This window comes from Musa acuminata, chromosome BXJ3-8 (genome assembly GCF_036884655.1).
Source record: "Musa acuminata AAA Group cultivar baxijiao chromosome BXJ3-8, Cavendish_Baxijiao_AAA, whole genome shotgun sequence".
Classification (NCBI taxonomy): Eukaryota; Viridiplantae; Streptophyta; class Magnoliopsida; order Zingiberales; family Musaceae; genus Musa; species Musa acuminata.
Genome location: NC_088356.1, coordinates 2,556,522 through 2,576,483, shown reverse-complemented (window position 1 = coordinate 2,576,483; position 19,962 = coordinate 2,556,522). Strand labels below are relative to the sequence as shown.

At 36.7% G+C, this 19,962-nt stretch overlaps 1 protein-coding gene across 2 annotated transcripts; it reads right to left on the bottom strand.

Moving 5' to 3' along the window:
• Positions 1–472: 472 nt before the first annotated feature.
• On the bottom strand, positions 473–18,726 carry LOC135645485 (G patch domain-containing protein TGH homolog). Of its 2 annotated transcripts, none has more exons than XM_065163888.1 (17): positions 18,491–18,726; positions 17,617–17,707; positions 17,410–17,504; positions 15,940–16,043; positions 13,703–13,764; positions 13,509–13,583; positions 12,246–12,394; positions 10,425–10,500; positions 10,257–10,337; positions 10,042–10,119; positions 9,168–9,309; positions 8,497–8,986; positions 8,060–8,338; positions 7,844–7,972; positions 3,212–3,430; positions 1,806–2,912; positions 473–678 (listed from the first exon to the last, which is right to left on the bottom strand). In XM_065163888.1, the coding sequence occupies exons 1-16, from the start codon at positions 18,626–18,628 to the stop codon at positions 1,836–1,838; spliced, it is 3,285 nt and encodes a 1,094-aa protein (XP_065019960.1). In that variant the 5' UTR covers positions 18,629–18,726; the 3' UTR covers positions 473–678; positions 1,806–1,835. The 2 variants fall into 2 exon arrangements, with proteins under 2 accessions (XP_065019960.1, XP_065019961.1); XM_065163889.1 differs by having other exon boundaries at positions 12,246–12,391.
• Between the last annotated feature and the right edge of the window lie 1,236 nt (positions 18,727–19,962).

The following is a 19,962-nucleotide window of genomic DNA, read 5'->3' as shown; positions in this document are numbered from 1 at the left end:
CTCCCTCAAGTCTGCTTTTGGCTACTCTTCTTCTATCATGTAACTGATACCAGAGCAGTATGCAATACAGGTTTACTTCCCTTCTCAGATTCATGTGACCCCATGCCGAGGTTCATCACCAGACGGGCTGTTTCTACAAAAGACACATATTTTTGTGCAAATATTGCTATAAATTTTTACCAACTATGCTTACTGACATTTTCCATGGCATTTGAATTTCCACAATGCCACCACCGTTTCTGTTTGTATAACATGACTACGTTGATACCACACCACAATCAACAAATATTACATCCTTTTCTCATAGAACTCCGAATTGAGTTTCGATGGAGTGTCCTCCTGGCGTTGGAATGCAAGTCTTTGGCTTCTCTCCATCGTTTCACCTCTTGTTAACTCCGAAAGGACAAGTGCAAACAAGAGCAGTGCTCAAAACCCTTCCTTTCTTGCTTACTAATCACACGAGTCGGGTGTATTCTTCCATCAATAGCTTAAAACTTCACTTAGAAAAGCTGTACAGCCAGTATTGGTCTCGCTGGCGAAATCTACACATCTAGTCATATTAATATTTAATATAAGGCTGCATCAAGCAAGAAGTAGACTGGATGCTTCAGCCGCAAATCTTTTCCTCCAACTTATGTCGATCTTGTAGAATCAGGCTGAGGTTGATGATGGTAAAATCTGCAAAGAAGTCGAGAGATGATGGATCAAGGTCAGATCTCCAGTTAGCTTATCGATAGCAGTATAGAGTCAAAGGCAGGAAGACATGCCCAACAACTCCCAAGAATATATCATTCTCCACCTCTACGGAACTCTTTAATAGTAAGCATGCATTGTCATTGCCCTCGACTAGTTTATAAAAAGATTTGCCTTCAGAGTCTTTTGGACAAAATAGAATCATTCCAGAAATGGCGGTACAGGATGCACCAGGGATTTTATCGGATCAGATTAATTTAGAATCCAAATTCAAATTTGACAAGTGCATGGATCCTAAATGAGTACCTATGCCTGACATTTCAGGGAAGATATTGAATTTATACACATTAGTGGGTATAGATTTACGATCCATGACTGAGCGAAAATGATTAATGAATAAGAAAATGCAGGCCCCACTAACATCCCTAAGCTACATCACTGCAGGTCTTAAAATCAACTTTCTTCTGTGAAGTACCAAGATTTTTTATAAAGATTCGTAACGAGTGAAGATAAATGACTGTCAACAACATGCACTACAAACAATTTGGTCCTAAAGAGTGACACTGAGCAAGCTCATGAGAAAAAGATGAGACCAATTAGCTTCAATGAGACCAAGAAATGAGAAGAGGAAACTGAAAGAATAAATGATTTGAGTAAATAGAAAATTGCAAATACATCTGATCTACGAGGATATGAATGGGCTGCAAACACTACAAATTTAGCAAGATATATAATACGTTTTAAAACAGAATATTCATTTATTGTACACACACTATTGAGTACACTACTCATTATAAACTATTAACATTATTGCAACTTGATGGCTAGTTCTGCAATAAATATATAAACACTGAAATAAACACGGAATTAAATTTTAAATCATAAATTAAGAAAACCAGAAAGCTGTAAAAATGAAACATGAAATGCTTGTGATAAGTCGGCAACCTAGTGTACCTCGACAATGAAAAAGAAACTATAAAATAGATACAAGCTAGATTATAAACTAGGCTATACCAAAATGCAGAACACCATACGCGTTCATGGTAAACAAATGTTCAATCGGTACTGGAACAAGAGATACGTTTACAACTTTGTGAGGATTAAGAACTTACAGTTCTAGACTTCTAGGATGTATCTTGATTTCATCGTCTGTCTCGATGATGGCTTTTGTGATGTTCTGATTTTGAACGAGAAGGATGCTTCAAATCACTAGGTTTCTGATCCCGTACATCATCTTCTCTAGCATCCCTACCCTTATCATAGCCAGAGTCTCTAGTAGGAGATGTTCTTTTTTTACGCTTGGAATGTCCAGAGTGTTTTTTGCGTCCTTCATGATGATGCAGCTTCTTCGATCTGGACGTTGATTGAAAATGATCTTGGGGATCACTAGAAGAATCAGTCTCTGGAGTCCTGCTCCTTTGATGATGCCTTGAATGAGATCTACTTTCTCTTTGTTGATATTCATCATCAGAAAAATCAGCATCTGGAGTCCTGATCCTCCAACGATGCCCTGAATGAGATTTGTTTCTTTTAGGTTGATATCCATCACCATCAGAATGAGTATCAGGGGTTCTGCTTCTGCGTCGCTGAAGCCTTGTGTGAGTTGCACTTTTCTTAAGCTGTTGATGACCACTGGAAGAGCCAGTATCTGGGGAATTCCTTCCATCATGATATCTCGAGTGACTTCGGTTATTTCTGGCCTGGGATCGTGTTTTTTTTGCATCAACTTCTTCCTTATGAAAGTCAGAAAATCTCCCTCCGGCAGAGCCACTTACGAATTTATCAGCACTTTCTTTACAACCATTATCATGATCATCACCATCCCTAGCAAAAGAAGAAAGTCCTGTAGCAGATATTCCAGTAGGTGTTGTGTTTCTGGTACTTCCTGGAAATCTTTGTTGAGAAGCCATAACATCAGTCTCTGGAGGTGCCTCGTGGGTTTCCAGTGGGAAAATAGTTCTTTCATTATTTTCAGGAATTTTGATTTCTCCAGCACAAGCTGTTTCTGTTATATTTGATGAACCATTACCCTTGAAAGGTTTGCCGGATACATCAGCTGGAACCTCCAGACCTAGCTCTTTACCTAAAGATTCTAAAAAATCTCCAGCAACCAAACGGTTTAGGGTCATGTTGGCACCTTCACTCTTCTTCACAGGATCAGCCACCTTGGTAGAACTACTATCATCCCCATCATCATCTGAATCATCAGAGAAGATTGCCTGGATCCATAAAGATAAGATTAGGCACATCAAGGTACCATGCCCATGTAGAAACTCAACTACAAATTACAATTATGTCATTATAACTTGGCATGTGTGTCGTGCAAAGGATGTGTTTAACATAACAGTTCATGCTTAATAAACATAGCAAATACAGGAAGAAACTTGTGTGCCTAGTACAAATATATTCTCTATACTCATATGTATGTTTGCAGGTATATATACACATGCATTCTCAACACTAGATGAAACAAGCACCTCATACACATGCATTTTTCAACACTAGATAAAACAAGCACCTTATACAGATCAACCGGCTTCTGCACACTTGCACTGCTTTGCTCAATCTCAGGCTCTTTGGAGTCAAGTTGTTTCTCTGCCACATTGGATTCTGAGTGAGATATGTGCATGAAATCTTTTCTGATAGTATTGGTCTCTTCAGACTTCACATCCTTTATAGACTCCGTCATAAAGATGAGTGTTTCCATTTTGCTTTTAGGTCTTGGCAAAGGTGCTGGCTGCAAACGGAAAGAAACAGTTTCAAATACAAATTTGCTACAAATTAGTCAAATGGAAGCAATGAATACATTTACAAATCACAAAGAAATAGACAATTAATATGAACTTTGCCATAATTTTATCAGAGAAAACAAGGCCATCACGATTTTGCTTGAGATCCAGTATCCCTTTAGGTTCTCGACAGTCCAGTTACTTCAGAGTTACAAGAATTATGGTATTCAGGTGGACCTAATCACCCCTGAAGTATTTCATGGGTAACAAGTTCACTCGTAGGCCTGATATATGGAAACTTCAGGTGTAACTCAAGACTACACAAAGAGCTATTTCCAAGTTAAGCGAGCAACTCTCATATTTGGGCCAGGGATTGAAGTTTTACAGGTAAAGCAGAGTTCATTATGCATGTCAATCAATTTCATGCTTAATCTTCCACTCCAAAATAACAATTACACAACAGTTAAGCCATTTTGAATCTCATTCAGCTGGCACGGGAGGCATTCTGAACATACCATGAAAAATGGCACCATTCCAGCAACATATCAATCTTCCTGTGCCATTAACAAGTACCTTGCTTCAGGCAAATCTTCTCATGACACTAAAGTAAGAAAGTTAGATTGTTTGATATGCTTGGCCATCTATATATTTGGGCAAACCTTTTCATGATGCTAAAAACAAGACCTAGTGATTCCACAGTTTTCTTCTGACCTCTTCATCTCAAACTAAATAATAGAACTTGAAATTCTCTTTTCCAAATATGACATTTGTAACTTCAGCCACTTATGGACGACTTAACAGGCCCTAAGAGCAGGACATCAAAATGCCCATAACTCATAAGGAAATATCAAATGATTCTTTTACATAATGATAATATGTACAGAAATTAGATCTTTAATCAAGAACGACATATGATATACGATATTTAAATTTTGTCTCAAGTTATGTATGTAAAATAAATTTTTTTTTGGGGGGGAGTGGGGAGGGGGGAGGAGGAGGGAGACAACACATCAATCTAAAGAAAGTACTTAACTACTAAGAATCTAAAACTAATCACCAATGTTGTAATTGGTTGAGCCTAAGAAACTGATTACTTATATACTCTAATGCTGACAAAGTCCATTTACACACAAATTGAGGTCCTCTTAAAGTAAAGGGCACAACACAATTAAAGACTGAGAATGTGCTGTGACAGGTATAGCCAAGAGTTGATAACCATCATGTTGAGAATAGAAGCTATTCCTACGTTTGTTAAACTTGTTCACAAACAAAAATAGTGATTGAGACTTCGAGAGCAACATGCTTCATGCGAGAGTCGAACAGGATTGGTGCGAAGATAAGTTGCCTCAAAGATGTCACAAATAAGCATAGGAGACTGATGAAGATAAACTTCAAGTTGCTGCAGAAGATTAAACACCCAACTACAGCAGCGATTGGGCTACTACCCTGAAAAGGAGAAAGGAGGAGGCCATGAAAAAAAGCTAAAAAGTTTGAAAAAAAAGGTTACTACCTGACAGAAACCTGTACTAGGCATACCATCTGATTTACCTGGTCCACAAGCTATCAGGCTATCAGATCAGTAAATACCACTCATACCAAACTGTACTGGGTGTCCAGTCTGATTTACCTGGTTCACAAGCTAGTAGGCTATCAGGCCGGTAGATACCGCTCACATACCAAACTGTATCATATTATAAAACTTGGTTAACATTATGAGTGTTCTTAAAAAATTTCCTTCCATTCTTTGAGTGAGCGCTCTCAAGAAAAAAAGTAATTTCACTGTAACAATGAGAGAATTGGATAAGAGAATCAGATATTGTTTCTTGTCGGTCCATGAAAGCTTCATTCCAGGGATTGCAAAATCCTATTAAGGTGTAATTATCAGTCTGTACGAGCCAAACCAAATGGATATGCAAACACTCCTTCATTCTCGAGGAACATGACATGGAGTTCTTCAGAAGATATTAGGCTTTCTCTTGCTCGAATAGCTGCTGCAATATTTTTAGATTCAGGATCATTACTCTAAATGCATAGATGATAAGGTCATCATCATCGATAAGAATTCTTGCTTGTGCAAAGTTATTAGAGAGACTCTTGGTGGTTTGTAGGAACCACGAAAGATTAAAAAGAGTCTCTCTTTTGGATGCGTGATGGATGAATAGGATCTGCTGGTACAAAGTTCTTGAAGTTCTCTAAATGCTGCACATGAGGATTTTGTGGACGCCACCAATGGAATGACTTCTTCAGATAGTGAAGAATCTCATGGAGAAATTGATATTGTCGAGACCAAATGACAAACTCTGAGATGTTATGGTGTCATAAAAAAACCCAAGCAGGTTATAACCATACATTAGGGTATAGTTGCACCTTCCCTAATACCATAAAGAAGCTAAAAAAATGGTTGAAAGGGGATAATCATTCAAAGTTTAGTGTATAGTTATACATAAAAACACCAACATAAAAAAAAATAACAACCTAATTCCTAGGAGAGTTTACATCAATTATAATGAATGATAATTCCTAATCGAAATCCTAAAATCCTACGTGACAAGAATTAATTTTTTTTTTTTCTTACTAAGAATCAGTACATACTTCTTGGTGTACATTAAGTGATTTCAACAACAGGGAGCTCAAAAGTATTCATCACCAAGCACATTAAAGCTCTAGTAATTCAATTTCCTAAAAGAGATAAGGATGCTCATTTTCTTGGCATTGAAGTTATTTCTACATCATAAGGACCGTCTCTCTCGACGTAAGTATATTAGAGAGATACTTGATCGTCACAACATAATTGATGCCAATGAATCAGTCTCTCTCTAAGCCAACTTATTCTTGGCTTATTCTTAATGATGACTTCTCATCCTCTAATCAAATCAATGTTGAAGTCTCATTGGTGTTCTACAATACTTGACATTAACACATCCCAATATATCCTATTGTGTCGACAAACTTGCTAAGTTAATGCATTCTCCTGCTCAATTACATTGGCCTGATGCAAAACACTACTTTGATACCTCAAAGCTACTAACCATTATAATGTTCATATTCGATGGCATGAACTGCCACTTATTAATGACAATATTGATGCTAACTAGACGGGTAATAAAAAATATTATACCTCAACAACTGCATATATTCTCTACCTTGATTGCAATCCCATATCTTGGTGTTAGGTGAAACAAAAATCTGTGGCAAGACCTTCCACCAAACCCCAGTACAGGGCAATAGCCTCAAGTGCAACTTAGGTAAACTTTGGTCTCGAATCTTGTATGACAACATGGACTGCACCCTCATCAACCTCCTACACTTCTTTGTGACAATATTGGAGCAACTTATATTATGAAAACCCTATTTTCCACTCTCATGGAGCATGTTTCTGGATTACTATTTTGTTCGTAAACAACTAACATTGGGTTGGTTCAGGTTGCTCATGTTTCCAATCAAACTCAGCTGGTCAACATTATGAACAAGTCTCTTCCTAAGTGTCGATTTAACCTTTTAGGAACCAAGATTAATGCCTCCAACGGGAGCCCCATCTTGCAGGGGTATATTAGGAGTGAAGCTCCTCAAGGAAACAATTGAAATGAGAATCCCCAAAAAAATTATTCAAATTGAGATCCTTAAGTAAAATAATTCAAATGGAGATAATTAAGGAACCAATCCAAAACTCACAAGAAAACAATTCAAGTGAGGATCCTTGAGTAATGAATCAATTCATATAATTCTTGTCATGTCAATTTTTAGGATTTTAAGTGGGAAATATGATCCATAGAAATTAATGTAATCTCTTCTAAGAATTTGGTTTATTATATTTCTTTATGAATGGATTATCCCTTTTCGATAATTTTAGCCTCTTTAGATAGAATATTGGATAAGCTTTTACATATAGGTTTCAGCCACATTCAACCAGAGATAACTGGCAGTAAAAAGCCATGATTCTTATGTGAAGAGACAACTTTTTATACACTTAAAATGTGTTTGAAAAAGCTAATATTTTCTCTCATAGACTCTGAAAGGTAGTATATTTGTTCATCCTTAACTTTTCCACTTTAAATTGTGAAAAGGAAATATCATGCTTGTTTTTTTTTTTTCTACAATAATTTTTTTGAAGCATGGAACCCCTGAATCAACTACTAGCAGGGCATTTCGATCAGGAATACAATCAACCAAACAAAATTAAACTAATAAGTATTCACAGATGGCATGGAGGTCCAATTATGCAAGTCTGCTATGCTTGTCAAGGTATAAGAGCAAATATCAACTTTAAAGATAATATATGCAAATATTAGCATTTTAAATAAAATATATGGGAAAAACATTTTTCCCTTGGACTATCTTTCTGGAGAAAGAAACAACAGATTGGATGTGAACTATCTCAGTTGTTGTGACTTGTGGGTGATGATAGATATATGTTAAGTTACCTTCCCCATGAATGGGTCTATAATGTCGAACCGTTTGCATAGAATGGGCAAAGGCCGCCACTGAAACTCCTCCCTCTTCGGATAAAGTTTGTTTGTCAACTTATCTTCATCTCGAGGAATTTGATGTTTCTGCATAAATTTTTATTATTGTATATGTTTATAAGTTTAAAAGCTAATATAGACAGGAATATCATAAAATCATATAAGAAGCCTCACTGTTAGGCCAGTTGATGCTATGAACTGTTGATCAACAACTCCTGATAAAGCTGTAAACTGATCCATTGATGAAGAAGCTATTAATTTTTTGCCCTTTTCAATTGCTTCAGCTGCAGCTTCAAAATCCAACCTCTCACGAGCCCTGTCATTCTCTGACATGATCCCTGAAGGTTGTGTAGAACGTAAACCTCCTTGATACTTGTCCTTGAGAAATTGCTCAAACCTCTCTTGCTTAGCAGGATCATCTTTGAAAGGTTTTGCAATTTCTAATAATCCAACCTATGGTACAAACAAGCACCAAACTTAGCATCCCCTAAAATATCAGATTGATTGGCAACAGATGAACAATGGAATCTTGTACACGTAAAGATGGATCTTTTTTATTAAAATGACACCTACTGCAAGCATTCATGTGGGAACAATTTGTTGAAACTTACAAGAGATACTGGTTTGGTGAATGTATCAGCAAGATTGGACTGCAGATTAATAAATTCTTTGACAGCAACTGCTGAGCTGGTCTCGTTGGAGGTTCTCTCCAACTTCTTCTCACCCAAAATTCTACCACGGCTTTCTGCTGTCATAGTCCGAGTAGATGATTTTGACTTAGAGTCCTCCACCAGCCTTAAATGATTGACACTTTTTTGCTTCTCTTCCCACAACTTCCTCTCGTAGTAGTTGTGGCCATCTCCTCCACTAAGAAAATAGAACAAGGGATTCGACCTGTTTTTTTCCTTTGAAAGGTCCTCAAAAATTTTCCCACAACGAGCAACCAAAGTTGCAAAGCCATCAATCAACAACTTCAAATTATTGTCTTCTGGAGGGGGAACCTCTGGTGGAGGTAATTCAGCAATTGTTGTTGCACTCTCGAGAGGGGCAGAAAACTTGTGATGTGGATCAAAATTGACTGGGATAACAGGAGGATGAAATCTGGACAAAGATTACTTTGTCAATCACAATTATGGATGCCTATGTAAAAAGTTAACAATCAAGAAATAGTATCTATCTAATAGATTTGACTCATGCAAAAGAGAAAAGGACAAGGAAGAAAGAACCAACTCTGTATTTCCACACTCAGATTTGAAAAACAAATTAGAAACGTATGAGCTACCTTTCAATCGTATAGTCAGGACTTGATGCAATCTTAAAACCAGGCAAACAGTCATTTTTTTTGTCTTCAAGTCTGTATATGTTATCTCTGATCATTTGCACAGGTTCATCCTCGTCAACTTCAGTTTGCTCAAAGTCAAAACCTATAATACAGTATCTTAGAAACAAAACTAGTAAAAAAAAAAGAAAAAGGACAAGATATTGCAGCACTTAAAAGGAGATAACTTCCATTGGAAGTACATCCATTGAACAATGCAAGACACATGAGGTAATGTCTTGTCATCTCATGGTATATAAGTTTGTATTGTACTTGACATCAAGATGGTGCGTTCTGCGCAATATATACATAATTGTGATGATCAGGCTTAAATGACCATTTCTCAGTTGCAGTAGTCCAATGCTTAATGGTCAGTAGCTGAAAAAATTAAGCACTCTGATTAACTGGTACATCCCTAGAAAATTTATGACTCTTATGATGAGTCCAAAATACCAATTTTCATTTGCAAATCTTGTAATTTATTACCAGCATCATGAATATAGCATACTCATTAGTCAATGTCAAAATTGTGCTAGAATTATAATCAACCATAAGTATGCTTCCCATTAAAGGATCTGCATGTAAGTGCGTATCTAGGTTTTGCTTCTTAGAAATTCTATATTCCTTTTTAGAAACTGCATACACCATGAACTTGTATGTCTCATCAAAGAGTAAAATGCCTTAATATCAAAGATTTTACACAAATTTAAATGTCTTGTCAAAGAGCAACATGTATTAATCAAATTTGTATAATTCCTCAAAAACCTCAAGGTGCTCTAGTTGAATATATCAAGGTGATCCTGAAAACTTCAAAGTTCAAACCACACTGATATTTTACCTGATGCATAAATGTCCTCATCTTCAAAATCAAGTTCTTCTAATGCTCCAATACCAAAGCCCGGCGCATATTTTCCTGCTGATGATTGAGTTAAAAATTATCAATCCAAAACAGTGTAATGAAAGTGTCACAAACCACAAGATAACAGGAATGGTCTATTGAAATTTAAGGATACTGAAACTCAAGGCAGAAGATCATCAAGAACAATAGCTTACAGTTAGAAGATAAAAGATTTCCTCTCACTGAACTTTTAATACCATGATTTTTTCTTTTAGACTCACGCAATCTTTTTTTGTCTGAAAAGTTGAAACAAATACCTCAGGTCAGAAAACGTTCAGCATTAATATTGACCAGAATAATCTAATCACCACTAATTCCAATACCTCTAAATTCCGGAGCATGCTTGTATGGATCATAACCCAATCCATACAAGTCCTGTTTTGGCTGCAGGACATACTCCTGAAACAGGTAGGCATAAGTGAGAAAATTAATTTCTGATCTTTAGTAATATTTGCTAAAAAATGTGACCCTATAGGCCTACTACAAAAGAAGAAATGTGCAACAAACATTAGCACAAAAGAACTGAACTTTCCATGATGTGCATTCTTTTATATGTATAAGAAATCATGATTTCACAATCCTAAAGGAAGATTCAAATGTGAGATACAAGCAACCTTAAACATCATTTACATTACTATCAAAATGCAATTTGTACTTGAATAAGAGTGAGCTTTATGATTGAACAAATAGCAATATTGGTCAAAATAAAATAGATACAGCTGGATCTCACTAAGAAAAACAACTCACTATGGCTTGAGAGAATATAGTTAGACAAACAAAATAAAAAAACACAATACAAAAAAAAAATCACCCAATTCACCTTATGCAACTAAGGGAACACTGCAGTTTTCATAGGCTTGGACAACTAAGAACAGTTGGATCAAACTACATTTATTGCTTACATCTTCTAGACCTGTATTATTGTTTACCACATTATGCAGAATAGGAAACTATACATTCAATATGGCATACACTAATCTGCAGCGTCCGACGAGGAGGAGGCGACATCTAATCTGCAGCGTCCGACGAGGGAGGGCGGTGACGGATCGGGATCGTTAATGGAGAGCGATGTCGGATCTTTAGGTTATCTTTTTTCTTCTCCCTTTTCTTCCTTCTTCCTCGGCTAATACCACCTGGTAGCGGGCAATGACGATCGAAATCGACTGTTACCAACCAATTTCAGGCTAACGAGGCAAAAACAGCCTCAATCGACAATACCGCTCGGTAGCGGGCAGTCTGCGTATCGGTCTGCTGGCGGACCAGTACGTACCGTTTGGTACAAGTGGCATCATTCGAAATTAAAATCCTTGCTGACACCCACTATGTCAGCATAACGATGGGCACTGAGAATGAGGAACGAGGAAGAGAACAAGAAGAGGACTAGGAGGAGAAAATAGAGATGGGGGAAGAGAAGGAGAGGAAGAGAGGTGGTACTGAGCAAGACAGGCCTGTGGCAGATCGCATGAGACACGAGGCACGGAGGCTGGTCGAGATCAAGAGAGAAGGGGTATTAATAGAGGGATTTTCTAAAAGACCAAAACCAGACCCCAACCATCCGAAGTAGGCTGGTTTCTGTTCTCCATTCATGGTCGAATAAACAATTACTACTAACATATATTTGCAAACTATGGATGTAGCAACAATCAGTTACTGCTAAGGTAACCAAATATACAAAGCAAAAAAAGTCAAGACATATCTAATGTAATACAATAAAGTGTGATAAAAGAAGACAATTGAGAAGCAATTTTTAAAAAAAAATCAAAAGATTTTTTAGTCATACCTGGCTCACTGCCAATAATCTCTATAAAAAAGCAACAACTTGATCATCAATGAATGAAGATATCATATTTGCAAAAGAAGAGTTATAGGAAGACAATTAAAATTACAGATACAAAATGGCAAATTTTCACAATTTTAAAAATCCAATAATCAAGGTTTGCCAGTTTCAGTAACCTATCAAACCAGTATAGTACCAGCATAACATATGATATATAAATTTAACCAATATCATTGGATAAAACGATAAAAAAGAAAATAGTATTGCATGTTTCCATACTGGTACTTACAAGTTACAACCTCATTTCAATTTTCAAGTACTGCTGTACAAAGGTAGAAAGAAAACTATTTTCTGTCAAGTTACTTACAGGCATGCTTTTTGAAGTGTATAGGCCATTGTTCACTCTTTCAGCATATTCTTCAGAATCCCATGCATGTGATCCTTCTTTAGCTGTTTTAGCTCCACCCTCATTACCAGAAAAAGCAAGAAATGCTTTCCTAGCTTCTCTGCGTGCTTCTGAGTGACAAGGATATTTGATCAAATATCAAGATAATTCCAAGATGGCATAGGATACTCCAAAAGCACAACCATAAGACTAGTGGAACATAATAAGCCTTAGATGCAGCAGAGGAGAAATTTGTAGCATAGGACTTCAAAAAATACAACTTCTAGATTGTAGAGCTAGAACACCTTATATAATTGGCTGCCTGTATAATATGAAATATCCAATTTCTTAAGTGACAGAATATATGGGAATTAGAAAGTAACACCTTACACAGAGAACACTACACAAGGTACTACAGGTTGTAAGTTCTAATTTATGAGATTCTACAACATAATCTTTTAACTTCTGCAGGTTGCTGCCTGAGCCTCCAGATTATGGGAATTTTTCAAATGGATTTGTAGTATCAAGATAAGGATCCAACCGGATAGGATTCTTCTTGTATTTATGTCCACAAGAACCATGCCCAGAGATCATAAAAAATTATATACGACCACGAGCTTCCCAGAAAAAGGAATGCATATGGAAGACTAATCAGGTCATAAGATTCTTGGATTTGCTATTACTAAAACTTTTGTTGAAAACCAAACTCTTGTGATATATGTTTACATTGTCAAATAAACCATAGATATTAGCAATCCACAATCTACAATTATGTTCGAAGTATATAAAAAATAGTTGTAGTAAGCCAGGGCTTAAATATCAATCTGATGCTAGACTCAATTATTTACTAGAATGCTACAGTATCAATATACCTAATGGTATACCAATTATCCCACCCAGTATCACCATAAAAGTATAATAAAAAATAATGCTGGTAAATTTACCTAATGGTATACCAGTTATCCCACCCAGATGGTCTAATACAAGTCCTTGGTCGGACTGGTAGATACCTGATAGTACCCACTGTCCTCATCGGTAAGTAAATCGAGCAATAAAGAGTAGTGGTAAGAAGATTGAGCATTCTCTATGACACAACACATGAATGTAGAGTAAATGTCATTCAGAAGATAGAGATGAAGATAACAGACAAAGATTGAGAAATAATAGTTACTAGTAAAGTGTTCAGATATTCTAATTCAGAAAGCCCAACCAAGCAAATGCAGTGAGGAACATAATAAGCAATACCATATAATGAATCAGAATGTGTATCCTTTATCGAATGACCATGGCGCCATCCCATTTTGAGCAATAGCTTTACACCTATCAAGAAGCAATGCAAAGGTGTAAAATAAAGGCATAATGGTGCTGCCACCTTCTAAAGGTTTCGTAAACATTTTAAAAAATTTAGCTATTCAATTAATTTAACAAAAAATACAGACCAATAGAATTTGATGCAGGAATAACTATTTCATCAGGTACTGGTCCTGGAATAGCTGATGGCCTGCACCATAGAAGGTAGTGCTAAATGCATTAAAATCCACTTACTGAAATTCGAATAATTTAGATTTCAAAACCAACATATCATATTTCATAGACAAACACCATAGACTGGGTAGATCTATTGCTAAAAGTTTAAGCATTTTACTAAAGTGAAAAGATTCAATTAAAACATATTCATAGAAATACAAGTACACAGGTATCTTTCAGCATTTGACAGAAAGAAAACAAAAAAAACAATGCCGATTTTAACATCTAAGTAGAAGGTTAATAACACAGAGAACACATTACTCACTTTAAGCTTCACACACTTCATATCTAGATATCAACATCAAATCCAACCCAGCCCAAATATAAAAAGCAGTAAATGTTGAAAATATTAAAAGAACATTTCAAAGTCTTCTAAAAGTCATGCAAGAAAGTGAAATAGAAATCTTTGGTGGTGACATTGCAATAGACGTAAGTCACAAAACTAACTGCTAAAGAATTGCAATTACTATCCAAAACAGAGAGCTACTAACAAGGGTGATAATCTAATCAACAATAGTTAAAAAGCTATTTCATAGCTAATTAAGTTTCACACTGAACAATCACCCAAGAACAAGTATCGTCATCTGGAACACATGGAGAATTAGTTAAATGAAAACAAATAAAACAGGAATTACCTCCAGGATTACCGACAGATCCTCCAAGAGTAAGAATTTTGGAGCATCAAGCAATTCCAAAAGCAATCATGCTTGTTTTGAATGTATTATGCATGAGTTTAATGGCTTCGATGTTGAATTGGTGTTAATCCTGATCCAAGTTGCTCCATTTATGCTATCAAATAATTGTACCAAGCATTTAACAGCCAATATTTAAAATATTATACGAGTACCATGGTTCGCCTTACTGGTCCATAACAATGTCCCGACCGGCCATCGATATAGTACGTACCAAACCATAACAATATATCAACACATAGTATGGTAAGACATACTGACAAACTGGCATATACCACCTATACCGATCCCCTATTGGATTGGTATGTGCCACGCATACCGAGCAGTATGTCGTGGTATGATGAACCTTGATGAGTACCATAATCAAGAGTTTTAGTTCTATTAACAAGTTTATTCATGTGTATATATGAGGATTGAATTGCTTCATAAGCAAAGTGTTCCATCTGGCCCTACTTCTAAGCTCTCCCCATATCTAAAGAAATTTTGGAAGGTTTCTCTAAGTAAATTTAAAGTAACCTACCTGCTAAGCCTTTTAGGCATTTGGAGAATCTTTCTTCCTTTGCCTTGCTAGCATCAAATTTCAAATTTTAAAAGGTTGATTACGAACCACAAAATATAGTCCAACTCCAACCTTCCATGTTGGAAGAACCTCCCACTTTGTAGAGTTATGGAGCTGGGACTGACGTAGGCATTTCAACAAGACAACCTCTGCCCAATCCTTGAAAGCATGTGGCAGAAATCATAGAAATTAGATTAACATTTGGTGATGGCAACAAAAGTAATGAAGACAATGTGTCATATAAACATGAATAAATAATCAATCGAGTCACAAAAGGATAAAGCAAGATGCCACAGCTTGGTTGAAGATTTCGAAAATCATTTGCTAAGTGTGTCACTAGTCACAAAAATCCCCTAGGATTATAGAATTATAAAAGGTATAGAGCATTCACTTCGAATAAGCAAAGGAAACACAACAAATTGTGCTAGTCAGGCCATTAATAGAAACCTAGTTCCTAGCTGAAGTGTGCTATCTGCATGAGTGCATTTCCAAAAAAATTGCAGATTTTGGGGGTAAACAGTTGAATCACAGAGGAAATATTTATTAGATTCAGGATTTGTGGTCTAGCTAAGGCAAGAAACATGACAACTGCCGTTTATGAGCTTGTGAACTCGGTTTTTCCAAAGATGTAAAGATGTCCCCAAATACAACTAAGAAACTAGGGATGATCAGTCGGGACAAATAACAATAAAGAATTACAGGAATATTTTGATTCTTGACAAGATTAAAATAGGCTAGCATTGCCTCAAACTGATGCTAGAGACATGTAATATGCTAATTGTAAGAACAGAATATGCTATTTTAAAAAAAAAATCTAGACTAGATTAAAATTTCGAGGGCAGGTTAATTCACTGGCATTCACACAAGCAAATTATATTCATAGCTTATCAAAAATGACCTTTTGAGTTGATCTTTCTCAACTTCTTTTCGAGCAAATTCAGCAGCAGTAAAACCAAATGTATCAAATTGCATAGATGTTTCCAATGCTTGGCCTCCCATACCCTACAACCATATTCACAATAATTAGAAATGCAAAAACCACATTCGCAATAATTAGAAATGCAATAACTAGAATCTCTTGTTTGAACAAAATAAAAGACAACTTGATAAGATAATTATTGTAGTTCCTTTATAAAAGCAACAAGTCACAATCTAATTTCTTGGTAAAATAGTTAGGCATGCCCAAATGGAAATTATTTTTATTACTACAAGCTGACATTATTACCAAATGGCAATAAAGATGCCATTCAAAAAAATCAAGTTAGAGGACTTGTCACTTGATAATGGCAAACCCAAACAATCTACAAGAATACACCCTTATTCAACAAGATGACAACATGGAAAATAATTAAAAATATCTCCTGCTCTGTGTAGTTAGTACGTCAGAGAAAAAATAAAGGAAATATGTATGGAAAGAGAAAGAATATAGCAGCTCCTACAAACCATTTATTGATGCAGGGTGAAAGAGGTCAAATACAAGGCACATAACATACAATGCACGCTGGTTATGTGCAGCAGATATGCATCAGCAAGCATTCAGGTATGCATATATGTCTGATGTGCTCACATATCATGCACAGAGACACGGAGAATGTAATGTATGATCAGAACAACATAGTAAGGCTGTCTTTAAAGTACTCAGTAAACAGCAGATTCAGATTTGTTCTTCTTTCAAGATTAGGACTCACCGCAATAATCACAGGATAAATCTGAAATATCATTACAATACTTTATGAAGATGAACAGATAATGCCATGACATGCCGTTTTTCATCATTCACTCTGTTATCAGTTATGATCAACAATATTTACACAAAATGAAATAACTAAGCACATTTATCCTCAAACAAAATGAGCTTACTGACTATGCTCCAGTATAAAGCCCTACCTCAGAAGCTGCATCAATTTCCAAAATCTTTCAGCCTCAGCAGACCCAAAGCAACATTAAGTAGATAATCTGATCATCGTTACATCAAGAATATGTGTAGCTAATTTAATCTATGCACTCAATCTTATTAACCAACTGGAAGTATGAACGTAGATGCTATGAACTTAACAAGTCATTCCCTTGGCTTATCAAATTGTGACTTCTTAATATCTAAGTAAAAAATATCCGCAAATAAAACAAAATGTATGCAAATACATGAAGTCGTATACAAGTCTTTCAAATACCATTCAACAACTTCATAGTAATGCTTCTCAAAATAAACTTAATTTCCGGCAATACAAATAAAGTTGTATTTAAGCAGGACTATAACATATATTTTATTTCCAGATGTATAAGACAAGCTGCCAAATGTTCAACCAGGATTCAGGTGGACTTTGCAGAACTATTAAGTAAAAGATTAAGAAAAGAAAACAAAAACTACCTTTAAGTCATCTTCATCTAGAAAGTTATATATACTCTGTTGTTTCACCTCAGCTCTATTTTTACGTGAAGAACTAAAAGTCTGAGGAGTCCATCCTGCAATTTAATTCAACTTATTTCTTTAGATTCTTATTCCTGTGGATGGCTGCATAATTTCGACCACAAAACATATCAATTGTCAAGTCAAGAATTTGAATTTCAAGCAGACCTTCTTTTGAACCAACAGTATTGTAGTATCCAGCAGAAAATCCTCCAGTAAATGCACCATGAAATCTTCTGCGTCCTTCTTCATCTCGGACCTGAAATATTCAGTAATTCGAGCAGACAGAAAACAAAGTCACAGATAACAACAGTAAATAGAACTGCCAGCTTTACAACTTCTCTTATAAGTGCAGGTGAGAAAAGAAAAAGCTACATGCTCAAACCCTTACTGAGGACACAATGTGACAGCATAACTCAAGGAAAAAAGACACAACCTTTTTATAGATAGTATATTAATGCAAGAATATTCAAGTGGCACTTGTACACCAAGAAATAGGCCATATTATGGACGTACACATTTGCAGCATTGTTCAGCACATATATTTGAAAAGCACATCTATCAAAGAGGGAAAGAAAACAAACAGATGGCCACGAAAGGATCTTTCATGAGCCAATAGATGGTCACAGGGAAGAAAAAAAATCAACCAATGCTCCTGCTTTGAAACCCCAAGAAAAAGGAAGGGTGACAGACATTTCATCTAGTAGCGTTCTGATGGAATTACTGAAGGCTAGAAACCGGTATCTTGCAACACTAAATTGGTAAATTCTTCGGATTCCCACGCCAAAATAAACGGACTAATAGAAGAAAACGCAAAACCAGGAAGAGTGGGAGAACAGAATACGAAAGAATTATCGGGAAATGAGATTAAAGAGGTCTAAATGCGAATTCTTGCAACAACTAGGTTGGCAATTGTTCGATTCCCATGTCAAAAGGAAACTTAATCCGACAAACAGAGAGATAGAACCAGGAAGATTAGGAGAGCAGAAAACAAAAGGAATTGACAGAAAACGGGACAACGAGGAGGAGGAGGAAAAGGAACCTCTTGCTTCCATAGGGGAAGGCTCCGTAGCTGGCCGGCGTCGGCGACGGCCTTCCTCTTCCGGGCGGATGTGTCCTCCTCCCGCTCGATCGGTGTGCCATAGAAGACGAAGTCCTCCTCGTCCTCGTCCATCGCCATTCGCCGCCGTGCTCCGTCGTCCTGGGAGGAAACCCTAACGAAGACGGGATCCAATCGCAATGGCAAGAGGAGACACTTGAGTCGGGGGCAATGCCTCGTGTTTCTTGCCACCTCAGCCTACCGCATCACAAGTCGTGTCCGCAGCCGTGACGTCAACCAGCGGTTTGTAGGAGCGCGGATTGGGTTTCTTAATCTTCTACCCGATCCGTTTAGATCAAAGTTTTCGTATGTAGGAATTAGGACGTATTTTGATAAGAAAAATAATTATACAAGTCAGATTCGAATTTGGTATGTCAATAATTTGTCGCATTTAAATTTGAGTCTACCGTGAGATTCATGAACAGATGTTAAACGGCAATGATAGTGAAATAATTTTTGATATTTTAATCTTATCCAACACACATAGTGGGAAAATTTCTTCTTAATCGGATTCCAAATGAATTTAGATTAAAACTATCATTAATTACCCAAATCAGATATTGAGCAAATAATTTTACTAAAATTTATTGTTTCTTTATTCTTTTCTAAAAAATAGAAAAAAAATTTAAATTTTAAATTTTAAAATTATTTGGTAAATTTGTTCTTTACTATTGGAGAGATCATTTAGTAGTCAATACATTTTATTTATGTTAGTGAACAAATGTGTCGTGGCTGGTGAGTCAACACGACCTGGTCCACGAGTCGATATCGGAAAATTTATGTCGACTGAGCTGAGTGTCGAGGTTGATCGGGCTCTTGCGACGGGATGCTAATCAGCGTTCCTTGGTGTGCTAATCCGGGCACTGTGTATGCCGAGCTGCGTCTCTCCTTCTTCAGGGTGGTTGGCAGCTCGTCTTCGTGAGGTGGCCGCGACCTCGGGGAGGGGTGCTGGTTGGTGTTGGTCGAGATTCGGACTTGTTGGCTGCTCTCCTTCGTGCACTGGACAATGATTCTCGGGTGGTTGACAACTCGTCTTCGCGAGGTGGCCGTGTTTTCCTACAAAAATGGCCCTCGTCGAGATCACCTGAGAAGGCCCCTCCGACGAGTAAGTCAGTTGACTAATCGATTGATTTTTTACCTCCCTTTTTTCTTTCTTTTGCAAGATGCTGACTAAAGGTCTTTATATTACTGTATGTAGGTCGGTTGTACGCAGGTTGGCGTGATGGACGTGTCGAGCAGTGCCTTAGTATGGATTCTGACTTGACATATCTTGGGGGCGGTGTTGTCTCGAGATTCTGACCTGACATGTCTTGGGGCCAAAATATACCGTATCAATTTGTATATTCTTGTAAGATTTATTATATATATGGTATGTAATCTTAGGTAATAGTTGATAGTATATTTCTACACAAAAG